This window comes from Ictidomys tridecemlineatus, chromosome 9, assembly GCF_052094955.1.
Source record: "Ictidomys tridecemlineatus isolate mIctTri1 chromosome 9, mIctTri1.hap1, whole genome shotgun sequence".
Classification (NCBI taxonomy): domain Eukaryota; kingdom Metazoa; phylum Chordata; class Mammalia; order Rodentia; family Sciuridae; genus Ictidomys; species Ictidomys tridecemlineatus.
Window position 1 is genome coordinate 74952956 of NC_135485.1, and position 26886 is coordinate 74979841.

The window sequence follows — 26886 nt, forward strand, 5'->3', positions numbered from 1 at the left end:
TTTTGGCTTGGGTTCTTTCATGTGTAATTCAGTTTGTTGTGATTTTTGTGAATATTTTCTATTAAAAATATTTTTTTTTCTGAACAACAGTATGCAGGCTACTGAGCAAAGGCAAAAATATCTGCATTGGTGAAATAAATTACGGTGTTCCTTTTTAATATTAGGGTAATTCATGGTAAATTAAAGGGGATTTTAAAAATCTTTTTTTTTAAGAAGTAACAATTTTAGGTAGGTAATTGCAAGAAGGATAGTAGTTATACAAGCCAAAGCCAGGTGATTCTTCCACAAGCTCCACGGAGATGGATCAATGCCTTGGAGTGTCAAGTATTCTTCACCAGTACATCTAAAATTCAACACACAATTTCTGATTACATTTGTAGCATCTGTCAAGGTTTACTCAATATATTCACTATTTTTTTCTTAGAAGCCAATAAGTAACCAAATAGTATGAAATCATCACTTCATATATAATACTTATTATGGAGTGCTTAAAATTTTTCTAAATACTGTGCTAAGCACCTTGCACCTAATAAGTTAAGGAATTCCTAAAATAACCCAAGGGGGTATAGGTATTACACACATTTCAAAGAGGAGGATTCATTAATAAGGATTAATGAATTTGGCCAAGTTTACAGTCACACAATGAACCAAGTTCTAGTCTCCTCAGATTCATTCCATTTCAAATTTATAATGCTACTTTTCTCGAAGAAAGTATTGATGAAGGAACTTTTCACCACTTCTAATGGGTAAAAGCTCAGCTTTAACTGATGACACCTATAGGCCCTACTGAGAGCATCAAAAGTTCCTTCTGGTTTGGCTCACCCACAGAATAGTTATCCAAAATACACAGGCAGGAATTCTACAACTACAGATAGAGGAAACAAATGCTTCTAGGCAGTCAGGATCTGTCAGCTCTTGTACCATGATGGTAATAATCATCACAGACACTCCACTACAGAAAGATACCCAGGAATCAGACTTAGGTAGCACCTGGAACAAGATGGAGCATTCTTGCCACATGGTAGAAAAGTGGCTCTTAATAAAAAACACCTTGTGCAGCCATAATTATTACCTGCTGCCATTCTTGCGCATCTCTTGGAATTCAGCCATTTCTAAAATATCCTTGACCTCTCTGTGCTATTAGAGGAGCTTCTTATTTTTCTCTTATGTGAAGGAGCCTTCTATGAGCATGAAGCCTGTGGTAGCTTCTCCTTATGTGGTCTAATGTTCCCCATCCATTTTATCCTAACTAATAACCTGGCACTAACTTTTTGTCACAGAGACTATGCCCATCTCAAAACAAAAAGAGTGCGTAAGGAAAACTCCTCTTAGTAGAGGCTTTATCAATCATTAACAATAGGGTTTGTGTTTTTACAAAGATCTAATTCTATATATTTGAAAAATCTAGGAGAGATTGAACATGCCAGATTCTTTTTTCCCTTGGTAATTTATCTGTTAAAGTCAAAGATAACAGCAATCATAGAAAACAAAAGTAGTATTAAAAATTAAAAATGAGATCTAAATTGATTGAAATTTGCACTTCAGTTTTAAAGACATTATGCAAAAATAGATTTTCTTGTCAACAAACTGAAATATGTATTTCTTTCTCTAGTGGATATAGCCTTTGATAAAGAGTATACTGAGTCAATGTATAGACACACACACACACACACACACACACACACACACACACACACAACTATGCAGGCTTTGATTTCCCATAAGTGTGAACAAAGAGAAGGGCCAGAATCTCAACAAAGCAACATTAACCACTTTTATCCTACTGCTGCTCTTTGAGCTATTACTAATCTCCAAGGGATGGGCTCACTGGTAGCATAGAATCCAAGTGATCAGAGACTATGATCCTTCACTAAACTCTGAAACCAATTAATTTCAAAATCAATAGTTCTGAAAAAATAAGAACTGAATCCCACAACTAAAACATCAAAATAATTTCTCAAAAGTCTCAAAACAAATATGTCTCCACATTAAACTTAAACACAATTTTATGTTCAATACAGAAATTGTATGGGTGTTCATATATATTACTGTACAAGAACTCATATTTCAAGTGATACAACTTAGAATCAGGAAGTTTTGTTAGCCTTGAAAGGACTCAAATCAGCTTTAAACCTGGGGGCCTTTCTTAATCACATCATAGGAGTAATCAAACCCTTTGTGACATTGAACACAAACTTACATCACATAGGTGGAACAGCCACTGCTTTTTGTTGTATTGAGTCCTGGACAGAAGTTTTGTCCCAAAAATTCATTATACTGCAAAGCCTACAACAAGGGGGAACAGAAGTGAAACAGACCTGGATTCCAAAAGTTTCCCAGAAATTATCCCAATGATGTGAATTCTAATCTTAATTTTGTATTTACAACATGTGAAAGTCTCATATTCACAGTCTATTTCCCACAAAATACCTTATTTTCCCTGGAAATCAAGAGGCCTAAGCTTGGGATGTTGCTTCCCATTGGCCAAGAAATCATTACTTTATCTCTTCCCAATTTTATAGTCCCATAAACACTACAACTAAAATAATACAGTGGTGATCAAAGGTAATGTTGATTTATGATAATTAAGTTTTCCTCAAAACTAGTTGTAATTATGTGAGTTAGAAATTTGGTTATACATGGATGAACAGTAACTTTGGAGTTGATTGGCTTGCTAAAGCCAATACAGTTAAGAGTGTATTATGGTCTTATTTTTGCTTCTTCTACTTTCCCTAATTTCTCTACAACCTTCATCTTCCTGAAACAATGAGGTGATTGGGGAAAATCCCACATGACTCCTGGCATTTGTACTAACTTAGGCTAATAGGAGATTCTCAGTCATGAAAGGTAACTCCTGGATAGGACTCTTTCACTGCTCATGGTCAAAGCAATATAGATAGGCATTGTTTTTGTTGCATCCAGCTTGAGAATACATTTCCTATGACAGATGAGGACAACTTACCATATAACCATAGTGAGGGATACTTAAGTACTGAATCCATGACAGCCAAGGGGAAAAGTTTCCAAAATCCAGTGAAAAATTTATCAAAATCTACAAAAAAAAAAAAAAAAAAGCAAAAACCATGAATTGGAACAAGACTAGTGATTTTACGAGAAATTCTAGATAAGTCTCTCCAAGAACTCTAGAATTTTCTATACACTTCTGCTAGGACCAACTCTTTCTTAAAATTTCTTCAACTTATTCTAGACAGTAAGCTTCATCCTTCATCCCTTGCATATCTATACCTCCACACAGCTAAGATAGTTTATGTATTAAAGGAAGGACAATATACCTATGCTGCAGTCTGGCTGGGCACAAAATCACGAGCCACTCAAGCAGGAACAAACTTTATTTTTTTAAAACTGCCTCCAATGCCCTGTACTGCCCGGGAAGATTGCCGACCCACTCCTGCAGCAATCTCCTGGAACCCCAGAGGAAGTTCCTCCCCTGGAATTCCCTCCTACTGCACTTCCCCAACCAATGGGAAGTCTCCAGGAGTCCTGTAAGCAGGCCCAGGTGAACAGCAGGAGTCCAATATCCATATGAATGCAAATCTTAACATAATCATATCATCTCAATGACTAGCTGTCGTCACCTTTCAACCAAAAATGCCATGCATCATATTACTTGGCTGTGGCTCTTAGCATACCTATAGTCTGTATTATACATTCATTTATTTGGGAGATTCAGGACAATATTATCTATATTATATTTTCCACTTATTTGGAAGATTTGTAATTATCAAGACTAAGTCCTCTAATTTTTCTGTAATTGCACATAAAAGAATACCAAGAAGTACAGTTATCCTTTGGTAGCCCAACGGTATTGGTTCCAGGATATCTAGTCCACAGATACCAAAAATCTGTAGATGCTCAAGTCCCTTATTTTTAAAATGGCATAATATTTTCATGTAACCCACATACATTCTTTATGCATAAATAAAAATATAATGTGTTTTAAAAATCATTTTAATATTTTTAATGCCCAATACAACATAAATACTATGTAAATAGTTCATATGAGTAGAGCAAAATGACAAAGAAATAAGCACATATACTCATTGTAGACATAATCTTTGCTTTGCATAGTATTGATCTGCAGTTGGTTGGATCTTTGAATGTGGATCCCATGGACATGAAGAGCTGATTTTACTGACTATTCAAATTATACTAAATCATATGTACCCAGTAAGGAACCTGACAGTCTAAGAACAATCCTAAGCATCACATGCCCTTTTCTACTTTCATATAACAGGTAATTTGTTATTCACAAGGTTCGACACTATATATTCATTACATTAGGAATCATCTGGAGCTCAGAAAGGAGGCCTTAGAAAACCCAAACCCTAGACCTGATAAACAACATAGTGTGGTGAAATACAGCAGGAAACATAGTCAATCCCTCCATTTAAAGCTACCAGAAAGCCATGTGGCAATGAAGATGCCAGGAAGGACTGCTGGAGACACACCAGAGACAGCTGCGAGGTGCACATAATGCTTGTCCTAACTGGCGTGAGGTACCCTGGGATATTCAGAACAATGACAATGTTGTGGTTTTGTCTGCATGTGTTAAAACTGGACCTAAGCAACTGCTTAGTATATAAGTCAGCATCTTCGAGTAATGTGATCCTGGGACTGATTTTTAAATTTCTACGTAGAAAACCTTACATAATAATTAACCATATCTTTTATTTGTTGTATGACAATGTAGAAACTATAAACAAGACATTGCTTTCTCAGTGATATACATTGATTTTTGCCAAATTTATACATGAAAGAATTAAACTTTGGCAATAGCTTATGCTAATTATGTATCTTTGAAAGACAACTCCTTGTACTGTAGAAGAAAGGATGTGTGTATTAATAGGAGAACCACTCCTATTTGATGTCATTGTGTGGCAAAGGTTAGTAACTAGTTTCTGCTGATTCATCACTGTGAGTGCAAAATTTAAGGCATAAAAGATTAAAACTAAGGAATCATTAAAAGCAAAAGTAAGCGAAAAATATTAATATAAAAAGCATCAGGAACCCATTAATAGGGTGACCTTGTAATATAAGTTTGGGATTTCTAGTGTTTTTATAAGTGCCAGGAGGAAAGTGGTACATTCTCTAATATAAACAGGATCTTAGTCCATGGCCTCCTGAAAGCATCTTAGGTCTATGCACAGAATCCTCAAAGAAGGTTTTAAAGGACAGGTGAAAGAGTGGGAAGAAACAAGGGAAAAAATTTCCTCTCAGACAATCACAGTTCACACTCACCATCATCAATAGAAAATATAGTCCCAATATTGCTGCTGTGAAAAAAATACTGTGAACTCCAATAGCAAGGATCAGGGAACCAGTTGAATAAGCCACCATCAAAATGGTAAGCATCATTATGAAGAAAGCCTTCACCCCTGGTTTCAATCCTTTGAAAGAAAAGAAAGGGTCAGTCTACCTGCCTAGGTTCCCATGTATTTGACACTTTTGTATATATGTGTGTGTGTGTGTGTGTGTGTGTGTGTGTGTGTGTGTGTGTATACACCCGTGAACAAATGACAGTATAATATTCTGAAAAATAATAGTATCAAGATGAAAAGTTGTCATCCAAGACCAAAATACCCAGGGACATTAATTGCATCGTTCACCACTGTATAACGTTACCACACAGACTGATTACACTTTCTACCAAAGCATTTTCCCATATAACACTGATGTTGCCCTATGTGTAATTTTGACCAATTCAGAATTGGTGAGGTGGACACAGGCAACATATCTAGCCAAATTATACTGCCTTCTCCTATTAAAGAAAACTCATCAACAACACATCCATGTACCCAGACATCTCTACATTACTCACTGTCTGCTATAATGCATTTGTCGGCAAAAAAAAAAAAAAAAAAAAAACTGGGATCACAATTCTATAACAATGTTTTTAATATATGGGAAGGAAAGAGAAAGAATTCATATGCTGAATCCCCCTAGACAAATCCTATTAATCTGATTTAGATTGGAGCCAAATGAAGTTTCTTCGACCACCTTATGAACTCTAATGAGTTAATGCTCACCATCAGTCTTACAATGTTGCGATTGCTGCAGGAACACCAATCAGGACTGTGGGGGAGGGGTTAGATTACATAATTAATTTTTTATGAAACAACTTTTATTTCTAAACTGGAAGGTTTACACTTTCTCAGTAGTTCTTACTCTGCAGTGTATTGTCAAAAATAGATATTTTTGTGATGTGTGTATGTGTGCATGTGAGTGCATGAGAGAGAGAAAGAAATACATTTACATTCTTACAGCATGAGCCTGAGAAGAAGTCTGAGCATAATGCACGAATGAATGTGTCTATGGTCATTAAACAAGTATTCTTGTTAAATCCCTGAATCCAAAAGTCATCATCTTTCTTTAAATAGGGAAAAGGAGAAGGAGAATAAATATGTGTATGTGTGTGTGTGTGTGTGTGTGCACGCATGTGAACGTGTGCACATATGTGTATGTGTGTATGTTGATTTTTTAGCTGTCTCTTTGTATCTCTAATACCTATTTATTGTTTTTCCATTTATATTTTGTCTTTATGTAGAGGTATACGTACAGAGACACAGAGAAAAATTAAAAAGCAATAAATATCCCATTATCTCCAGCATAGTCTCAAATATGAAGGAATTCTTTCCATGTTTTTGTATGAATCACAGCATTTTACTGACATAAAATGTATTTATAGCTTTGAAAGTCCAGTTGAGTCCAGTACGGTGCCATACACCTGTTATTCCAGGAATTGGGTTGACCCAGAAAGGAGGAATCCAAGCTTAAGGCAAGCCTGAGCAAATTAGCAAAACCCTATCTCAAAATAGAAGTGTAAAATAGGGCTGGAGATGTAACTCAATGGTAGACCACTTGTATAGCATTTGAGTGGCTCCAGGTTCAATCTTCAGTACTGCACACACACACAAGTAACAAATAAAAATAAAAGAATTTGTGTAGAACAGTACTGACAACTGAACTACCATTTTAGAAAGTGAGGAATGAATACTTGCTCTCCTGGCTTATGACTTGATCTTTCGTTTTGGAAACCATAAATATGTTTACAAAGCAAAATTAGTTTCCTTTCATTTGTAAGACTACGGACACATCCTCTTTATCTTGTTACTTACCTAACATGAAGTATACTATACAAGTAAATAGAATAATTGTTAACAAACTCCTGGGTAGAAAATCAGATAACAGTTTTCCAAAGAAGTAAGAAGACACTCTGTAATATCCACTGATGTACTCTTGTCTGCAGAACAAAAACACATACCATATATTCCAGATTAGTCCAGGAAGGCACAGCCCAGAGGAGACTCTGCTGTGCAGACTCCTGCTTTCACCAGGTCTGACACTGCAGATGTCCAAGGTTTGTTGGCTGAACCCCACCTCCACGTTATTCTCTACTTCAGGTGCAGCCTCCCTGGAGCATCAGCCCACCAAGGCTGTTGCTGGGATCCTCTCATGACAGCACTCCTCCTGTGCTGCCCACTCTGGCCCACATCACCCCTCCAGGGACAGAGTCTGCATCTCCTCACTTTCCTCAGAGGCTATATTTCTCCTCTGAGCTGCACTCTGCTTGAAGAGCAAAATGTTGGGCTAATCTCAGTGATAACAGAGGCTTTTCTTCTCCCCACTTATGATTGTGACAAAGGTGGCTTTATTATTCTTCAAGGCCCTATAAGCAGGTGCAGTTTCCTAAACTCCTTTTACTTTATTTATTTTTAATTTTAATTTTTTTAGTTGTAGTTAGACACATTACCTTTATTTTATTTATTCATTTTTATGTGGTGCTGAGGATGGAACCCAGGGCCTCGCATGTGCTAGGAGAGTGCTTTAGCACTGCTGAGCTACAATCCCAGCCCTCTCCTTTTACTTTTGATACTCTCATAATAAAAAAAGAAGAAAAAAGACTTTTTTTTCAATGATCATGTCTTTCAACAATACATCATTTCAGATACTAAATCCTCATCTTTTCTCTTCTTCACATGGATTTCTTGTATTTTCAAATTGTTCCACCAGTATCTTCATTCCTTCCTTCTCTGATGATTGCTATCCTTGGTGCATATGTAAGCACGGGCAAATCTCCTTTATATTTGAAAATCTCAAGAGAAAAACTGAACCTTTTCTTCTTTTCCTTTGATTTATTACATTCTTAAATCTACTGAAGGCTGCACACCTTCAATTCTTTGTCAGCTTTATCTACTACTGCTAATTTGCTGATTAACCCACCACTACAATTCTACCTAGCTTCTCAAAATGTTCTTGCTAGAGTCATCTTGATTTGTTTTTTTCTAGAAACAAAAAGATAATTTTATCCCCTCTATTACTTGCTTTCTCTGTAGCACTGGAATTTGCTGACTACACCTCACCCCAAAACTCACTCTTCCTTTGGCAAGAGGCCCCATACACTTGACTTTCTACCCTGTTCATTTTTTTTAGTTAATACTGGTTATCTCTGCAGATACTTTGAAAGCTCATATTGTACATAATAGGTATATATGATTTGTATTCATCCTTTAAACACATCAACATATGAAAGAAAAGAAGAATACTGATATTCTCCCAATCAGATCCTTGGTCCAATTATGGATATCACCAATTTAGTCATCAGACATCAAGCTCCTTCCTAAAATAGAGATCTACTCACATAAAGAGCTTCTTCTCAAGTGCAAAGGTCTCCTTTGCTGACAGGTTGGGTAAACACTGAAAGCCAATTAGCAGACAGAGTGTCCAGGTCCTGCCAGGACAGAACAGAAAAAAAAGAACCATAGTTTTTTTTTCATAAAAAAAGAAAGGAAGAAGAAAAAAATTACTACTCTGGTTAAAAGAGAGAGGAAGAATGACCCCATGAGGTCTCTCCCAGTGTAGGGTATAGAAATTCTGTGTGGGAAGACAAAAAAAAAAAAAAAACATTCTGGAGTTGGATATTGGCTATCGTTGCACAATGAGTAGGTGCTTGATGCACTGAACAGTAACTGTACATTCAAAAAGGGTTAAAAGGGTAAAATTTATGATGTATACAGTTCAACAATAAATAGATACAAATATATATGAAAAATAAAATTAATTTTCCACTCATTTTTCAATGCATGAACACATCCTACCCACAATGAATATAATGTTTACTCAATACTTATACTCAAAAAATATTAAATGGATTTTTCCAAGCTTGAAAAACTAACAGCATTGATTAAAATTTACTTACCTAATCTGGATTTCGGTGCAATCATTTTTTAGATGAAGGAGAATAGAACTTGTAACAAGTCCACCTATGATTGTGGTAATGATCTTTTTAAAAAAGGAAAATGAAAATGATAAAGGAAATAGTTTCAATTAGAAGTGAAAAATGTACACCATTTGTGATAAAATATACAGCTTCATAATCAGATTTCACCACTGAGATAAACAATTTACATGGCTTGGCCAAAGTCTCAGAGAGAATCAGAATACAGTGCACACTATTACACTACTTTCTAAATTAAGTTGAACACTAACCTGTTTTTGTTGAATTGAGAGAATAACAGAGCAGATTATTGGAATTGCCAAGACTCCTCTGTCTACCAAGTATTCCCAGTTCAGGGCCCAATTCAGGAGCAGGACCTATGAATGTCCTACCACATAGTAGCAAATCTATGCAGGCACCTGGCAAAGTTGATCTGGGAACAAATTAAAGACCATGCAGCTAAGAGGGATGACTTCAACTGAGCTATCAACTCTTCTGCCAGGAAACATGCACATTTTCCACCTGCCCATTTCCCATAATCAGGATTACATCCAGAATCTCACATATGCAAGGCAAATATGCTCATACTGAGCCACATCCCCAGCACTTTTTGTTTTGCATAGGGTCTTGCTACATTCCCAGGTTTGTCTCTAACTTGTGATCCTCCTACCTCAGCCTCCTGAGTAGCTGGTAATACAGGCATGTACCAACATATTAGACAACTATTTTATACTTTAAGAAGTTTCAAGTGAGAATTCTTACATTAGAAATAAGAAAAAGAAAAAAATACTCATAATTCTTAAGTAGACTATATCAGAACCCAATTGCTCCCACATAAGAATCTCACAGCAAAATGAAAAGAATCTTTCAGATTACCCTCTCTATAGAGGTCCTGTAATTAGGCAGCAAGTTTTTGAATGAACGCCAGGAAATCCATCTGAGTTGGTGACAGAAGGAGGTGACATAGGTGGTTTCCATGAAGGCTGGTCTTCTCTTCTTAAGACCACCTGAGAGTTCTTCTAATTCAGCTTTTGTGTCTTTGTACAGGGAGGAGATAGCATAAAACTCAGCTAATGTTTTTATAACTGCTTTTTCTCTCTTAGGAAGTTCTTCATTGTGGCTGACTAGAAGAAAAATAGATAAAGAAGGGAAATATTATTAGCAGACAAGAACTGACAACCCAATTTTCTGTGACTCATTTATGAGATAACAATTTTATTCTAAAGCTATCATGAGTGTTGTCATTGATGTAAACATTAGTAAACACAGCTAATTGGCCAGATTCTACCATAATCATATCAATAGAAAAAACTCACTCGACCTTTCCCTAACAATTTAGATCTCAGTTCTTGAAATAGACTTCTTACCACAAAGAGTTGTATTTATTAGTATAAAACCTTGTCCTTATTTTCTACTAGGAGAAAATACATAAAGTACCAAATTTTTTATTATAAAAGTACAATAAATAATAAGCAAATTTATTTTTAGTGAATTTTCCTCTTACAATAACAGCATCATATAATTGCTCATTCATAAATTGAATATAAAACACAGCACTCATTGACCGTAAAGTCTATCTATTGGCTGGCATCAGAACATGGCATAAACGTGAATTCACAAAGCTAAGTTTTAATGAGCCACCACATTGCTAAGCTTTGGTCAAACCAATTAGGCAAATATCTGTGAATCTAAAAGATTCATATACCTTCACGGTCTTCTTCCTCTCTGTTTAATACCACAGCAGAGGAAATTCCATAAATGACGTCCAGGAAAAAGTCAGCAGGGTCATTGTGGGGCTCACAGAAATAACCTGTAAAAGGAGACAACCCAAGAACTCAGCGTGATGGTCTTGGAATGTAAACAGGTCTCATTTCCAGATGGTGATGGAGGTGAGGCTAGGGAAGACAGAATCTTAAAATTTCTCCCTCCTCTTCTTGCTCTCTTCTCACCTCACAAATTTGTACTTTCTTTCATCCTATTCATTCATGCAGACTTTCAACAATATTCTATCTGCCAGCAATACATGTGTGGGTATCATAAATCATGAAACTCGAACAGAACAGCTATCAATATGCTCTGGTGCTTTCCAGTACTAAGCTTAGTACTTCCCAGTGAAGTTAGTACTTCCCAGTACTAAACTTTAGTACTTCCCAGTACTAAACTTTAGTACTTCCCAGTAGTAAAACTAGGTCCAGAAAAAAAGTATTAAAGGCCTGGGTACAGTATGTTTTTGAGTTCATGTAGGGACTGCTGAAACTTCCCCGTGCATGCAGCAATGACTGCTTCTCTGCCTACTGAATTTGGAGGTGTAAATGATCACCTCACATGCTGCCATATTCCAAATATGGAGCAGCATTCTTGAGAACATGACCAGCAGGTTATACCTGAACTACCACCTCAGCTTCTTTTGGCACAATCATCTGAAGAGAGCCTGAAGTCTGACTCTCAAATTCATCTCCACTGGACTCTCCAGACTCATACATGCTTGGTTAGATTTATTTTATTTTATTTTTCAAATAGTTTCTTAGTTGTTGATGGACTTTTATTTTATTTATTTATTTACTTATGATGCTGAGAATTGAATTCCATGCCTACACACTCTACCACTGAGCTACAACCTAAGCCCAGGTTATATTTAAATGACAGAGATTAAAATAAACCAATAAAAAAATTAGCTAGTGAGTATTCACTACTGCATTTGGAGTCATGGAGAAACACGTATGATCATCTCCACATGTCTTTAAGTAGATTTTTGGAGCCATTTTTAAAAAAACACATAATTCAATATGAAATAGAACCAGGAAGCTCAGAAACATTGGTTCATTAAAAATGAATTTAGAACCACACATTCTATTGACTATTATTCACACCCATTCGATTCATAGATCTTAAATATAATGTTCCTAGAAAGTGGTGTAGCATCTTCATGAGCCCTTATCAAGGGAGAGCAAGATCACTGCCAAGTCAACATAGAAAAACCACAATTGATTCTATGATCAAGAAGAAAGTAATACTGGTACTTTCCAAAAATATTGAAATGACAGAATAACTAGATGACAGTACAACCAGTTAAATAATGAACTTTCAGGAAAAGAGCACTGTAACGGTTTGGATTTGAAGTATCTCCTTCCCCAGATTCATATGTTTAGAACTTGGTCCCCAATGTAGCAATGTTGGAAGGTGGGACTTTTAGAAAATGATTGGCTCATGAGGACTATAATCTCCTTAGTGAATTAATACATGTGATTAATTAAAAATATGAATAAATTACTGGGAGATGGGACCTAGATGAAGTTGGTGAGTGGGGCATCTCCTTAAAGGTTTTATGTTTCCCTTGCCCCCCCCCTCATTCTACTTCCTGGATGTCTTGAGCTAAGCAGCTTTCCTTTGCCATGTCCTTCTGCCATGAGGTTCTGCCTTATCTCAGTCCCAAAGTAATGGAGCCAACTGAAGGTGAATTGAAACCTCTGGAATCATTAGTCAAAATAAATCTCTCTTCATCAAAGTTGATTTTCTCATGTATTTATCACAGTGATGAAAAGTAGACTATCAGAAAATATGTACCAAGAAGAGGAGTCATTGCTGTGACTGTGCCTACCCATGTGGTTAAGAAGCCTTTGGAAGTGATTTGCAGGAGATATCTGGAAAGGTTTGGTGATGACAGCTACAGAAGCCTTAGATATTTTAAACAGAGCTTATTGAACAATTCTGGTGGGAGGTCAGAAGACCAGAATGCCCATAGGAATGCATACAGTAAAGATTACATTCATGAGTTACAGATGGAAGTGAGGACTCTTTGGGGAACCAGACTGGAGGCCATTAGTAATACATCCTGGAAAAGAACATATGTACACTTTTCCATGTCCTTAGGCTTTGTATGAAGTTGAATTTAAATGTGATAGACTAATTAATCTGGTGGAGAAAATTTCAGTGCAGCACAGCATTTTGATCTGTTTGACCATCTTTATAATAAAAAATCAGGACTAAATATCAGAGCAGAAAGATTTTGAAAATTTTGTAGTTTGGCCAGAATTTAGCATGACTAAAAGCAAAACAAGTATTTCTCATAGAGACAATAGGAGAGACGCCTTGAGGGCATTCAGGAATTGACCAACCTGCATAACAGGCTCAAGTGTGTAAAAATGAAAACATGTTGACAGACTTTAAGAAGAGTCCTTAGCACAGGGGTGCCTAAGAAGTTCTTTCCCTAGGATTCCTTTCACCTTGTGTTATGGTTTGGATGTGAGGTGTCCCCCAAAGGCTCACATGTGAGATAATGCAACAAGATTCAGAGGAGAAATGTTGGGTTGTAAGAGTGTTAACTCAATCAGTGATTAATCCCCTGATAGGGATTAACTGAGAGTAAGTGAAGTGGTAGGGAGTTGCTGGAAGAGGTGGGAATTGGAGGCGTGGCTTTTCTATCTGGCACGTGAAGACCTCTATCTGCTTACTGATCATCATGTGAACTGGTTCCCTTTGCCACACTCTTCTGATGTTCTGCCTCATCTTGAGCCCGGAGGAAAGGAGCCTTCTGTCTATCCATTGAGACCTCTGAAACTGTGAGTCCAAAATAATCTTTTCCTCCTCTACAATTGTGCTAATTAGGTCTTTTAGTTGCAGTGGTGAAAAAGCTAACTAAAACACCCTGCTTAGCTGCGCATGCATTCAGAACTGTTGCTACCATGGTTCAAGAGGTCCAGAAGAGAGCTGTGGCTAGCTGTACAGTTTGCTATCATCCACATGATGCTGGTTTTGCAGAAATGCAGGATGCTAGAGTTAGAGGAGTCTCTCAGACTTCAACAGAGAGTTCAAATGAAGGCCTGAGAGCCAGATAGTGTGTTTCAGAGTTGGAATCCCTGAAGGTGAACCCTGAGAAGACAAAGTGTGAAACTTTGAGAGTGAAGCAAATGATGCAGTGGAATTCCAGGAATTAAGAGATCCCTAGAATGTAGAATGTCTCCCAAGGAAAGCTGCAGACTAGGAGCAGAACCAGAAGAAGGGGCCATAGGGGTTACAACCAGTAAGGACAGAGGTGGAGGGGCTCCCCTAGCCCTAAGAGCCCAGGTCTTGCTACCATTGTCTCAGAAGCTAAATGTGGACCTACAGAATTTAATGTTTTCACTGCTTTGGTCCAATCCCTTCATTCTATGTGCCTATTTCTCCCTTTTAGAATGGGAAGGTTTATTCTGTCATTATATGTTGGAAGCATAGAACTTTTTTTTTATATAAGAGTGTACAGCTAAGGTTTTGTCTTGAATCTTAGAGGAGATATTAAAATTAGACTTTTGAGACCTGGTAGAAATGTTAAGGCTATGGGCATTCTTGGGACTGAATGCATTTTGCATTATGAGATAGGCATGAGTTTCTTGGGACCAGGGTAGAAATTTATGGTTTGCATATGAAGTGTCTCACAAAGATTCCTGTGTACAAGGCTTGGTTTTCAGTGGAAAAATATCCAGAGGCGGGGCTTTTAAGAAACAATTGGATATAAAAGTTCTAACTTCATGTGGATTAATCCATTTGATGTATTAATAATTCCAATTATTCCTACTGGGAGGTGGGACCTAGTTGGAGGAAATAGGTCACTGGGAGCATGCCATGGAACGATCTGAAATTCCATTCCCTTCCTCTCCCTTCCCCACCTCTCCCCTCCTCTCTGGTCATCATTATCCCCCCCCTCCTCCTCCTCCTCCTCTTCCCTCTCCCTCTCCCTCTCCCTCTCCTTCTCCTTCTCCCTCTCTCTTTCTCTCTCCCTCTTCCTTTCCCTCTCCCTCACCCTTTCTCTCTCTCCCTCTTTCTCTCTCCCTTTCTGCTTCCTAGTAGCCATGAACTGAGCAACTTTCCTCCATCATATTCTTCCTCATGAGATTCTTCCTTGTCTCAGCTCAGGTCCAAAGCAATGGAGCCAGCTGACCATAGACAGAAGTCTCTGAAACTGTGAGCCAAAATAAATTATCTTTTTATAAGTTGTTTTTCTCAGGTGTTTTGTCACAACAATAGAAATCTGACTACCAATCAATGATAACTGAGAATCATATCAGACAGGTCCAGTAAAAATACTCAGATGCACACACACATGCATACTCAGATAGGAGAGGAAAAAGAAAGAGACCTAAAAAACAAACAAGCACTGCCAAAATGAAGAAAAATTCTGGCACCAAAGTAACAAAAGATGTTTTAGGGAGGTGGAATCCCAGGTACCTCTATATTATCAAACAGCACTCCTGTGGACTTCTCTGCTCTCTCCCAACATAGGATGAATGAAGGATCAAGTACATGCAAAAAAGTCTACTATACCTGCTGATAAGAAGTATTCCAAAGCCTTCTGTGCAGGACCATGGTACATTAATTTTCCTGAAGCCAAGATGGTGAGGCTGTCAAACAGCTTGAAGATGAAATAGTGAGGTCTATGAATAGAGAAGATAACTGTTCGTCCCTGCTGAGAAATCCTAAGTTAAAAGGGAAAACAATATGAATCCTGAACTTCTTGGTAAAATATTTTATTCTTGCTATTAGACCATTTGTTCCCAGTTCCACTTGATTTTCTCTTATGGAGTTCTCATCTCATTTTATATTATCTACATGATTACTGGGGAAATGAAATTCAATCTTTTTATTAAAAACACTAGGACATGGGCTGGGGATGAGGCACAAGTGGTAGCTCACCTGGCATGTGTGGGGTGCTGGGTTCGAATCTCAGCACCACATAAAAATAAAGATGTTCTGTCCACCGAAAACTAAAAAATAAATATTACAAATTCTCTCTCCTTCTCTCTCTCTCTCTCTCTCTCTCTCTCTCTCTCTCTCAAAAAAAAAAAAAAACTGGACTTCTTAAAGGATTGTGAATCAACAGTCTGGAATCTACTATAAAGATTCCTGGATAGTCTTCCCATATTTTGAATTAAGATCTAGGGGTGGGTACAGGGATTAATTTTTATTTTTTATTTTTTTGTACCTGGGATTGAATCCAGGGGTGCTTAACCAGTTAGCCCCCTCTTTTATTTTGTATTTAGAGACAGGGTCTTATTAAGTTGTTTTGGGCCTTGCTAAGTTGCTGAGGCTGGTTTTGAATTGTTATCCTCCTACTTCAGCCACCTGAGCTGCTGGGATTACAGGCATGGGCCACTGCACCTGGCAGGAGTCCATATTTTTAAGAAGCATCCCAGGTAATCTGTAAGTACACTTGAGTTTGAAAATGAGTTATAGAGTAAATATTATTAAAGGTGTCAAATGGTAAATTCTCCTTGATCATTTATATCTTTTAGGTTTAATTTTTATTCTTCTCACCTGATAAAACAATTAACATTACTATGTGTTTGCTAAATGCTTTAGAAACAGCCATGTTTTCATGTTCACAATATTGTTATAAGGCAGTTCCGATATACTTATTTTCTTCTTTTTACATTTCAGGCTTAACGTTCAAGCAAATGATCAAAGGGTTATCGAATACTAGGGAAAAAACTTTGAATTTGATTTCTGGTTTAATTCTACAGTATAAGCAGTGCTAAACTTCCTTTACAAAAGAGTTATAGCTTATGAGTAGAAGACACAATGACAAAATCACTGTTGAAAAACTATATTTGAAATACTTTAGGAACCAGGCATAAAGCTACATGCTTTTAAACCTAGGTATTCAGGAGGGTAAGGAAGGAGGATTGCGAATTTGAGGCAAACCTGGGAAATTGAGTGAGATCCTGTCTTTAAAAAGAAGACAACAAAAATTAAAAGAACTGAAGATATAGTTCAGTGGTAGAGCACCCCAAGGTTCAAACTTTAGTACTAAAAAAAATTATGAGAAGACAGCTTGAATATGCATACTTGAGAAGCACCTAGTATATGCTAACTGTGTGTGGAAAGATGCTTTACCTCAAAGATAATCAGGCCAGTAGGCCAATAATTTCAGTACAATGGGAATTAGAATTAGATGAGGGTTCCATTTAAGCAAAAATAGGAGACTTACATCCCATTATGAAGATAATACTAGTAGACCATCAAAAGTCTCAACAGGAGTTATCTAAGAATAGAAGACAGCTCATTCTTGGAGAAAAAAATAAACAAAGCATGAAATTTTAAAAAATGCTTATTTTGGAAACTAAAAGAAGCTCTTTTTTTTTACAAAGCAGGACTTATGTGTGTGTATGTGTTTGATAGTGAGATATTAGATGTTGGATGAAGAAAATAACTAAAGAGATCCCCCAAAAAAGGGACGATTAAGTCTTCATTCAAAAAACACAATTGTAGCCAGCAGGTAATAGGGAGCTGGACTGGAAGCAGGAAGCATAATTGCATGACAGCCCTGCTTCCCAAAATGTTGTCTGAAGACCAGTGGCAATGTTATCAGAATCCCCTGTTTGATTCTCCTGTGGAGAATCTTAGGCTCTATCTCAGACTAAAGAAATAGAATATGCATTATAACTAGACCATTGATGATAAGAATACACATAAGTCATTTAGAATGACCAATAAGAGCTCACTGAAGTAGGCAGCATGCTTGTGTGCTACGTAGTACAAAGCATAAAAAAAGCAGTTATATATTTTGTATCAATCCATCATTTGCTAATAAACATCATTAACATATTTCTAAATAATAAAAATATCTTGGGTATATTCTGAAATGGTACCAGAAGGCTAGACCCATAACTTGGCATCTACACTTGTATGTGCACTTTACATTTCAAAATGAAGATGTTTAATTATCCATCTTTGCATCTTTCTGTTTCTTCTCTGCTAGCACAAAACCTTGCTTATGGGGGCATGGGCACCAGAGGAAGTGACATAGTGATAGAGAGGGTGAGCCATGAAGGTGGTGTGTCTGGCAGCTTAATATATGAGGCAGAGGGGTTCCAGAGGTGGTAGACCAAAGCAACTGGGAGACTGATTGCATTAAACAATTAAATTACTTAACTGAGAAAATAAGCAAATATATTGAGATAATGGGCCATATCTCTGACTGTCTAAAGTGACTTGCAAAGATTGAAAGGACAAAATTTAAAATAACACTGAAGGGGGCTAGGGCGGTAGCTCTGTGGCAGAGCACTTGCCCAGCATGAGTGAGGCACTGGTTTGATCCTTAGCACCACATAAAAATAAACAAATAAAATAAAGTATAGCTGTCCATCTACAACTAAAAAAATATTTTTAAAATACACTGAATTGTTAGATTGGAATTAGGAATATTATTATGAATTCATGGGATTTTAATGATAACATTAAATGCTAAAAAAAATATCAACATTTGCAAATGTATGTTTATTTGTGACTATCAGAAATTCACATGTAGGTGTTGGTAATGTTGCTCAGTGGCATATTGGGTACATACAATGTGGAAATCACACAGAGACTCATAAATGCACATGTAAGTATATTTATAATTATTATCTGAACAAATAAAATATAGAATCAGATTTCTACTTTATATGTGTGTACACACACACACTTACACATGTATATTTCCTATATTTGTCTACTAAAGGCAATGCCACTAGAAGCTAAGCCACTCCAATAGTAGTAAGTGCACTAAACAACCAGATCTTGGTTTCTAACCAAGGGCACCTTCTACAAATGGCTGATATAGTACAACATGAGCATGGAACATCATAATGACCACAAAGGAAAGAAATGCTGGACAAATGATTAGGGAGAAGTCAAAGGAACACAAAAGCCACATTGAATGAACTCTAATAGGCCCAATCAGAATCAACTTGATCACTAAAACAGGGAGTAATAGAGATTATGACTCACTGAATCATATGAGAAATGAATAGGGAAGATGAAACACCTCTTTTTTAGATATGCTGTCAACAATTACATGTTGGGCAGCTACCACAAGAGCAGGAGATTTGGGTGCATCTAAAATTGGTGGGGGACATTTGATGAGGAATAGAATTTGGCATTAAATAGTCTATTTTATTTCCCAATAATATACTAATCTATTTCAGTGTGGGGAAAACAGTAATTTATCAGAAGAGAACTCTAGCAGACACCAATGTGATCAGATGATGGAGGTGTACACCAGCTGTGGTGGGTGAAGCTCAGGTGTGTTATCCTGAGAACTCAGCATGGTTTCATGCCTGAGTCAGCCTAAACAACTGTAATAGACCATCTGAAGGTCACTCATGAAATTTCCTAACTCAACCACATGAGAGCCAGAGAAAGACTGAAAATCTTTTCCAGATTAGAGGATAAAAAAATGAAACATTCAGGAAATACGTGTTTCTTCAGAATCCTGAGAGAGAAAGAAAGCAGGGTGAGCTTGTGACATCTGACTGGAGTTTAAAGACTCAATAATTGTGAAGCTGTCATTGTTAAGTTCCTCACTGGGAGGTTGATATGGTATAGTGTCTTTATATCTTGGAGTTTAAACTAAGGAGTATTCAGTAGTGAGAGAGGATGATGTAAAATAAAAAAAAAATCTATGTAATGGTGAGCAGAGACATGGAGAGCGAGAAAATGCAGTAAAATGTAACAATTGGAGAGTCTAGGAGAGAAGAGTGGATTTTATTTGTAATATTCTTGGAGCCATCTTATAATTTTGAAATTATTTTTTATACTTTCAAATGAATTTAAAAGTTAACTTTTGAAATGTTGTTTCCTATAAACTTTCCTTTCACAGTCTTTCATTTTCTTCTTTTTGATATTGGGAATTGAACTCAAGGGCACTTAACCACTGAGCCACATCCCTAGTCCTTTTTTGTATTATATTTAGAGACAGGTCTCACTGAGTTGCTTAGAGCCTCACTAAATTGCTGAGGTTGGCTTTGAACTCATTACCCTCCTGCCTCAGCATCCAAGCTGCTGGGATTACAGACATATGCCACCATGCCCAGCTCCACAGTTCTCTCTTCTTTTTTTTTAAAGAGAGAGAGAGAGAGAGAGAGAGAGAGAGAGAGAGAGAGAAAATTTTAATATTTATTTTTTAGTTTTTGGCGGACACAACATCCTTGTTTGTATGTGGTGCTGAGGATGGAACCCAGGCCACACGCATGCCAGGTGAGCACGCTACCGCTTGAGCCACATCCCCAGCCCCAGTTCTCACTTCTTAATAAAAGCTATTGTCATTTCTTTTGCTTCATTCTTCCTCTTAATAGGCCTCAAATCTCAGGCATCATTCTCTCAATTCTCAAAGCCCAGGTCCACTTCCCAAACTGATTGTTCTTTCCAGCCTCAAACAGATTCAGAACCTGTGCTCCTCACCACTGCAGCATGAGCACCTTAGTCCAGACCCCATCTGCCTCAACAGTTATTTCTTAGAGTCCTTCATTCATCCTACCCGAACTTCACAGCCTTCCCTATAGCCATTGCCCTGCTCAAATATGCTCAAAATGCTTCCATGAGTCTTTTGTGTTAAGTGCAAGGTAATCAAACTAGATTTAAATGGGTCTGTTTTCCAAAATCAGATTCTCAGTAACCAATCATAAGAGCTCTATATTACCTGAGTTGCATTACAAGAAAGGCCCCTCTGTTTAACCCCTTAAGGAAAGTAACTTTCTAATAACCTCTCTGCTATATGTTCTCTTCTTTCCTCTGCCTTTTTCTTCCTATAAAGCCAACACCCTTTGCTCAGTTCATTGAACATTCATTGTTCCCAATTCTAGAATGGCAAATGAAAGCTTATTGTATCTTTAATAAGACAAAAAATGACCCAATGTCCCTAGCAAAAAGAATAGAGAACCATATATTTAACACTGGCCTAGGAGAGCTAGGCCAGCCCAACTTCATCTCACATCATTTCTAACTGTGAATGGTGGAATTCTGGCTTCCCCAAAACTCACATGTTAAAGTCCTAACCCCCAGTATCTCAGAATGTGGCTAGTTTTGGAGATAAGTATCTTGAAATTGGTCATTATGATTGCATGAGAACCTTGAATGTCCTCACTCACTGGTGTCCAGTTAAGAGGAGATTAGAAACTGGCACAGAGGGAGAAGATGGTCATCTACAAGCCAATAAGGAGGCCTTGGAAAAACAACCTTGTGGAAGATCTTAATATCAACTTTCAGCCTCCAGAACTAGAAGGAAATTAATTTCTGTTGTTTGCCTCCAGTCTGTGGTATTTTGTTTTTACATCAAAATCACCCAGTTTCCTTTCCCCTTATCTACTAGGTTCTGTCTCTGTGGTCTCTCTGATGTTCCACACACACCAGGAATTCTCTTTCTCAGGGCCACTGGCTGCTCCTTCCACCCAGAACTCTTTTCTGCAGATACATCAGGTCTCATTCCAGCTCACCTATCACATGCTTGTGGTCTTCCCTGACCCTCCTACTATTTAAAACAGCTTCCCAACCCCATTACCACTTTCCTTTCCTACATTCTTATTTCATCAATCTCGATAACATTTCTTTGTTTGTTTATAATTTCCCTCTAACAAAGAAGTAAGAAAGCCTGCGATGTATTCTGATTTCCCTGAACCAAGAATATATGGTAAACAGAAGTAATCATATATTGAATAAATGAAAGAACTTTACCTTTTCAGGAGCAAAAGAACAGCATTTGTAGTGCTCAAATCTAAACCAGTTGTTGGTTTATCCAAAAACAAGATGGGAGGATCTGTGATCAGCTCCATTGCTATCCTGGTCCTTTTTCTTTCTCCCCTAGATAAAACCTAAAGCACAGATTATTACGTTGTCAGCAAGAATGGCACAGTCAGTATGATTGTTGAACAGTCCTGACAGAAATACTTTATCTCATTATCCTAATTATTGTGAGCAACAAATAAATGAACATGGGGGAGAAGAAAGAAGTTTCTCTTAAAAGTGAATAAACTGAGGGTCAGAGCAGAGCTGCTAAGTAAGTGCCAAGACTGGCTGTGAAGCCCATGCTTTGAACAGTCCTACATGTTTTTAAGTATATTTAGGTTTAAGATAGTCTATTAGAACATGAAGAGTCATTGCCCTGACATAGTGAAATTATAGCCTAAAATGGGAGAGAAAAATAGGAGAGGAAAAGGGGAAAACTTTATGGTGATTTATTAGACTTCTAATAACTTCCCACACTGTTTTCACCAAAAGTCCCCAAGTGGACTTACCAAAAATAAGAACATTTAGAGCCAGGAAATGTTCACTATCTACCATACCACACTGGCACCTTTTCAGCTTCTACAAGGTTTTCCATACTGACATTGTCCATGCCCTAACTGAATGCAGAATTTCTACTTTACCTTTTCAGACTTAAAAAAAGACAGGTTATTCAACAGGGCAATTGGCTCACTCATTTGAATCAGTCAAAGTCATTCTGTGTGTGAGTAGAGAAGAAAGGTTTTAGGTAGGCAGAAAGTTAGAAGCAATTATGAAATTCAGAGTTCCCAAAGAGTCTCTTAACAGGATTCAAACAAGGGTGCTATTGACAATTGAACTATAAAAGACATTTGGACACAATTTGGAAAATGTGTCCGAATTAATATGAACTCCATAGAGATGATGATGTAAATACATTACTCATTGTGTTAGTTGATAATGGTATTAAAACAAGGAAGGCAATGTTCTGGTTTGTTGCAGATGCATAACAAGAGGTAATATATATATACATGTATATATAATTTCTATAAAATACTTCAGTAAGAAATAGCTACAGTAACTAAGGAAGAAGATATTAACAACTGAGAAATCTAAGGGAATAGAATTAGGAATTTACTCTTCTATTAAATGATTCAATGATCACATTATAGTAAGGAGACTATCTTTTCTGTTTTTAATTAACTTTTTAAAATTTATATATACAGCAGAATGCATTACAATTCTTAATCATATAGAGCACAATTTTTCATATCTCTGGTTGTATACAAAGTATATTCACACCAATTTGTGTCTTTATACATGTACTTTGGATAATAATGTCTATCACATTTCACCATCATTTATAACCCCATTCCCCCTTCTTTCCCCTTCCACCCCTCTGCCCTATCTGGAGTTTGTCTATTCCTCCCATGCTTCCCCTCCCTACCCCATTATGAATCAGCCTCCTTATATCAGATAAAACATTTGGCTTTTGTTTGAGGGGATTGGATAACTTCACTTAGCATTATCTTCTCTAACTCTATCCATTTATATGCAAATGCAAAAAGTAAAAAAAAGAAAAATTGAACTATGGAATTCAATTAGATTATTTGAATATAGGCAGTCAGTGACTACCTCTGCATATTTTTCCAGCAAACATAAGCAAGAAATTTAAGGCTGTGGGTGCTTAATGTTAAAGAATAGAGTAGAATCCCACAGAAGAAACTCAAAAGTCAAGTCAATAAACAGATGAAAAGCAAAGACAGGTCAATCACTAAGTACACAAAAAATAAATGGTAAATAGTGTCATCCTAGGGTTATTCTTCCATAACAAATATATTTCACATGCAAGAATATCCACAATAATACAGGAAGCATCAGCCAGTAGAACCCCAACTTTCACTGCTTCTAAGTCAAGGAGTTCTTAAGGAGATGAACCATTTACAGTCTAAGTAGCTCATTATCACACACAGCTTCAAATGTCTGCTCAGCAATCCCTGCCTATAGACTGTTCAACTGTTCAATAGTGTTAAGTTGATGCATTCCACTCAATTTTTCTCTCTGATGCCTAAGTAGGCATTAACTGTTTGTCACACTTCACTCTTTGTCACACTTTCACAACTGTACCTCTCAAACCTAAAGAAGCCTGGAATATAGATCTGAAAATAGGACTGGCAAAGGAAAGGAAAGAAAGGAAAGAGTGAGGTGGGGATAAGAAAACTGACAAAGAAAGGATCCAAAAATTCTTGGTGACGATATGAATTAAAAGTAAATTATAATTTGACAAAATAAAATTTTGAAAGAAAAATTAAACATACAAAGCAATAATCTTTGGATTCTTGTCATTTATCAATTCCAGAAATTCACCTCAAAAAAGTCATGGAACAAAGGTCCCAGAAGGAAGAGAAAGAAAACAGCAGTTAATAGCAGGAAGAGAAACAGGAAGAAGAAGGGTTAGTTCAAACACATCAAATGAGCCATGACTTAACAATGAGGGTGGAAAGGGTTCTGTGAAAAACACTCCCCACACAAGACCACAATACATTCCTAGGATACAACCATTATTAATTTCCACTTAATTCCCACCTTCATAGTATGTAAGTAGTCATTGTTCTCATCATTACAGAAAGCAGCTACTTTTGACCCCACACATTTTGGGGAAAACACAATTAGGTCATAGCATCTACAAGGAGGTCATCTTTCATGGTTATGATACTATCAGGTTTTTTCACACTACCTTGGAATTTGCTACTTTATCCAGGTCTAAATCTTCAATGACTTTATTGATCCTTTTATTTTTTTCATGATTTGTCATAGCCGTTGGAAGCCGAAGAGCCGCTGAGAACAGTAAGTTTTCTCTCACTGTCAGGGTGCCCATCACAATATCATCCTAAATGCAATTTTTTTTTTAATTTTTGAAATCAGGAATCAACATTTTCCCTTTACCAAAAAATTTTTTATTTTTACTTTCGATTAGGAAATTGCCAAACATATTCAAAAATAGACAGAATAATATAATAAACTCCACATCTTCAAAATTCAATTTCAGTAATTATAAACTCATGATCAGTGTTGTCTCATCTATAATTTGAAGAAAATTCCAGACATCATAGTACATAGTTCTATGTGTATATAAAACGTAACCACAATATGATTATCATATCTAAAATTTGTTAGTGATAATATTTAATATCATTAGATTTCCATTCAGTTTTCCCTATTTCATACTTGTTTCTTTACTCTGTAATGATTTTAGATGCTTAATCATAAATCTGCTCCAGACTGGACTGACTTCTCTCTGGGACTTTTTTTCACTAATTTTCTAAGTTGAGTGTACTTTTCCCTGTACATGTGTCTTCTTCTGTCTCATTTTAATCTCCTCAGTCATATTTCAGTATATGTAACTTAATCCATGATCTATAAAAATAATATAACCAAGGTAAAGTTCAAGCTAATAGTAAACTTTCAACTATACCAATTGCAGTGACCCACATAAAGATAGCTGCAGAGTCCAAGGAAGTCATTTTCATTCTCAATCCGCACGCCAGGTTTGAGCCCAGGTAATCATGCCCACTAGAACCAGATACAGCCAGGTTGCTTTGTACAAGGATTTGCAAACACATCTTCTAGGGAAAGGAAAAAATGCTAGAAGGGTAAAAAGGACAACTGTGGACACTTGTAAATTATACACAAGCCAGAATTGATAACATTGTCCAACAGGGTCATTTTCCAAGTCTTCCTTGCTTTTCCATTTAACTGTTTAGATGGAAGATTATGAAAGCTGGTGGAATGAATATTGGTTATGTGAGCATGTCACATAAACAACTAGAAGCATAATAAGCTGTAAGTAAAGAGTATGCTCATACAGATAAAACAAAAAAGGCAAATTTACAAATTCTTACCTGAACCACATAACCCAAATTACATTTGAAATTATCAGATTGAGGTGCTCCATTGATCAAAACATCTCCAGATAATCCAGATGCATCTCTCCTTGCAGCTAAGATATTTAGCAACCTATAAAAGGACATGTATGTTACATATTTCTCTCCTCCATTATAGGCCATATCTCTCATATTCTGCTAAACTTAGAAAATTTACTACTCCAGAAATCTGAGGTTTAACTAAAATAATTTATATGTTCAAATTATCATCATCTTTTTGTTGTTGTTGTTGTTGTTGTTGTTGTTACAAGAAAACCCAAAGGTATATAAGAAAAGCCATGTTGGCTGATCCAGCACAGTCTTCCCAAATGAGTTTCTAGCTGTCTAAATTTGGTGGATCCAGCTCAGGCAATGTGCTTCTTTACCAAAAAAAAAAAAAAAAGAATTCTTGTCTTCAATTATTATTTCAGCTCCATCCTCCCACTTTTATCATTATTCCCTTTCTCCCCTCTCCAATCACTTCTAATATGGACAACATCACCATATCAATTGTTTAGTTGTGCTCTAGTAAACTTTAAAAAGTCATCTTTAAAAATCACACAACAACTACACAGAAGTGGTTGAGAAATATTTTCTGTTATACTCACAAAGATTTTCCTCTACTTTGGTGTGCCAGAATAGCATTGAGACCAGGTTTCATGATTCCACTGTAAACACAAAAGCATGATGATTTATCGTTCTACTTTAGATGCAGTACTATTTATTTAGACTCTGCAATGATACACTCAAGGAAGACTGAAGAAATTGCAGACAGAAAACAAGCACCAAATCAAAAGAAAAAAGACTTATTGGTTAACAGAAGTCTAGTCTATGAAGGATGTCATTATTAGTCAATATTTAAAAGAAAGATGGATCTTTAAACCATGATCCTTTTTGGACAACTATTCCATTTACAATAACCTCAAAAATAAAATAAAGTACTGGGAATTAAATTAACCAAGAAGGGGAGAGACCTCTACAATGATAACTACACAATGTTGAATAAAGAAAATGAAGAACTTAGAAAATAGAAAGACATCCCATATTCTTGGATAGGCAGAATTAATATTGTCCAAATGGCTATACTACCAAATGCAATAGACATATTCAATGTGTGTAGGTAGCTGCATACATACACTCCCTAGGTCTGTCCATTTAGAAGGCACAGGAACAATGACACCCGAATAGCAATGAGTGTTCAAATCACCCAGATCATGTTTTCTCAATACCATTCTCCAA

At 36.7% G+C, this 26886-nt stretch overlaps 1 protein-coding gene across 1 annotated transcript; it reads right to left on the reverse strand.

Moving 5' to 3' along the window:
- Positions 1–25791, reverse strand: LOC144366459 (broad substrate specificity ATP-binding cassette transporter ABCG2-like). The gene is made up of 14 exons (XM_078020738.1): positions 25627–25791; positions 24462–24614; positions 21698–21834; positions 15533–15684; positions 10941–11045; positions 10112–10359; positions 9218–9300; positions 8660–8749; positions 7132–7261; positions 6048–6072; positions 5260–5408; positions 2963–3052; positions 2201–2286; positions 1–343 (listed from the first exon to the last, which is right to left on the reverse strand). The coding sequence occupies exons 1-14, from the start codon at positions 25789–25791 to the stop codon at positions 193–195; spliced, it is 1764 nt and encodes a 587-aa protein (XP_077876864.1). The 3' UTR covers positions 1–192.
- Between the last annotated feature and the right edge of the window lie 1095 nt (positions 25792–26886).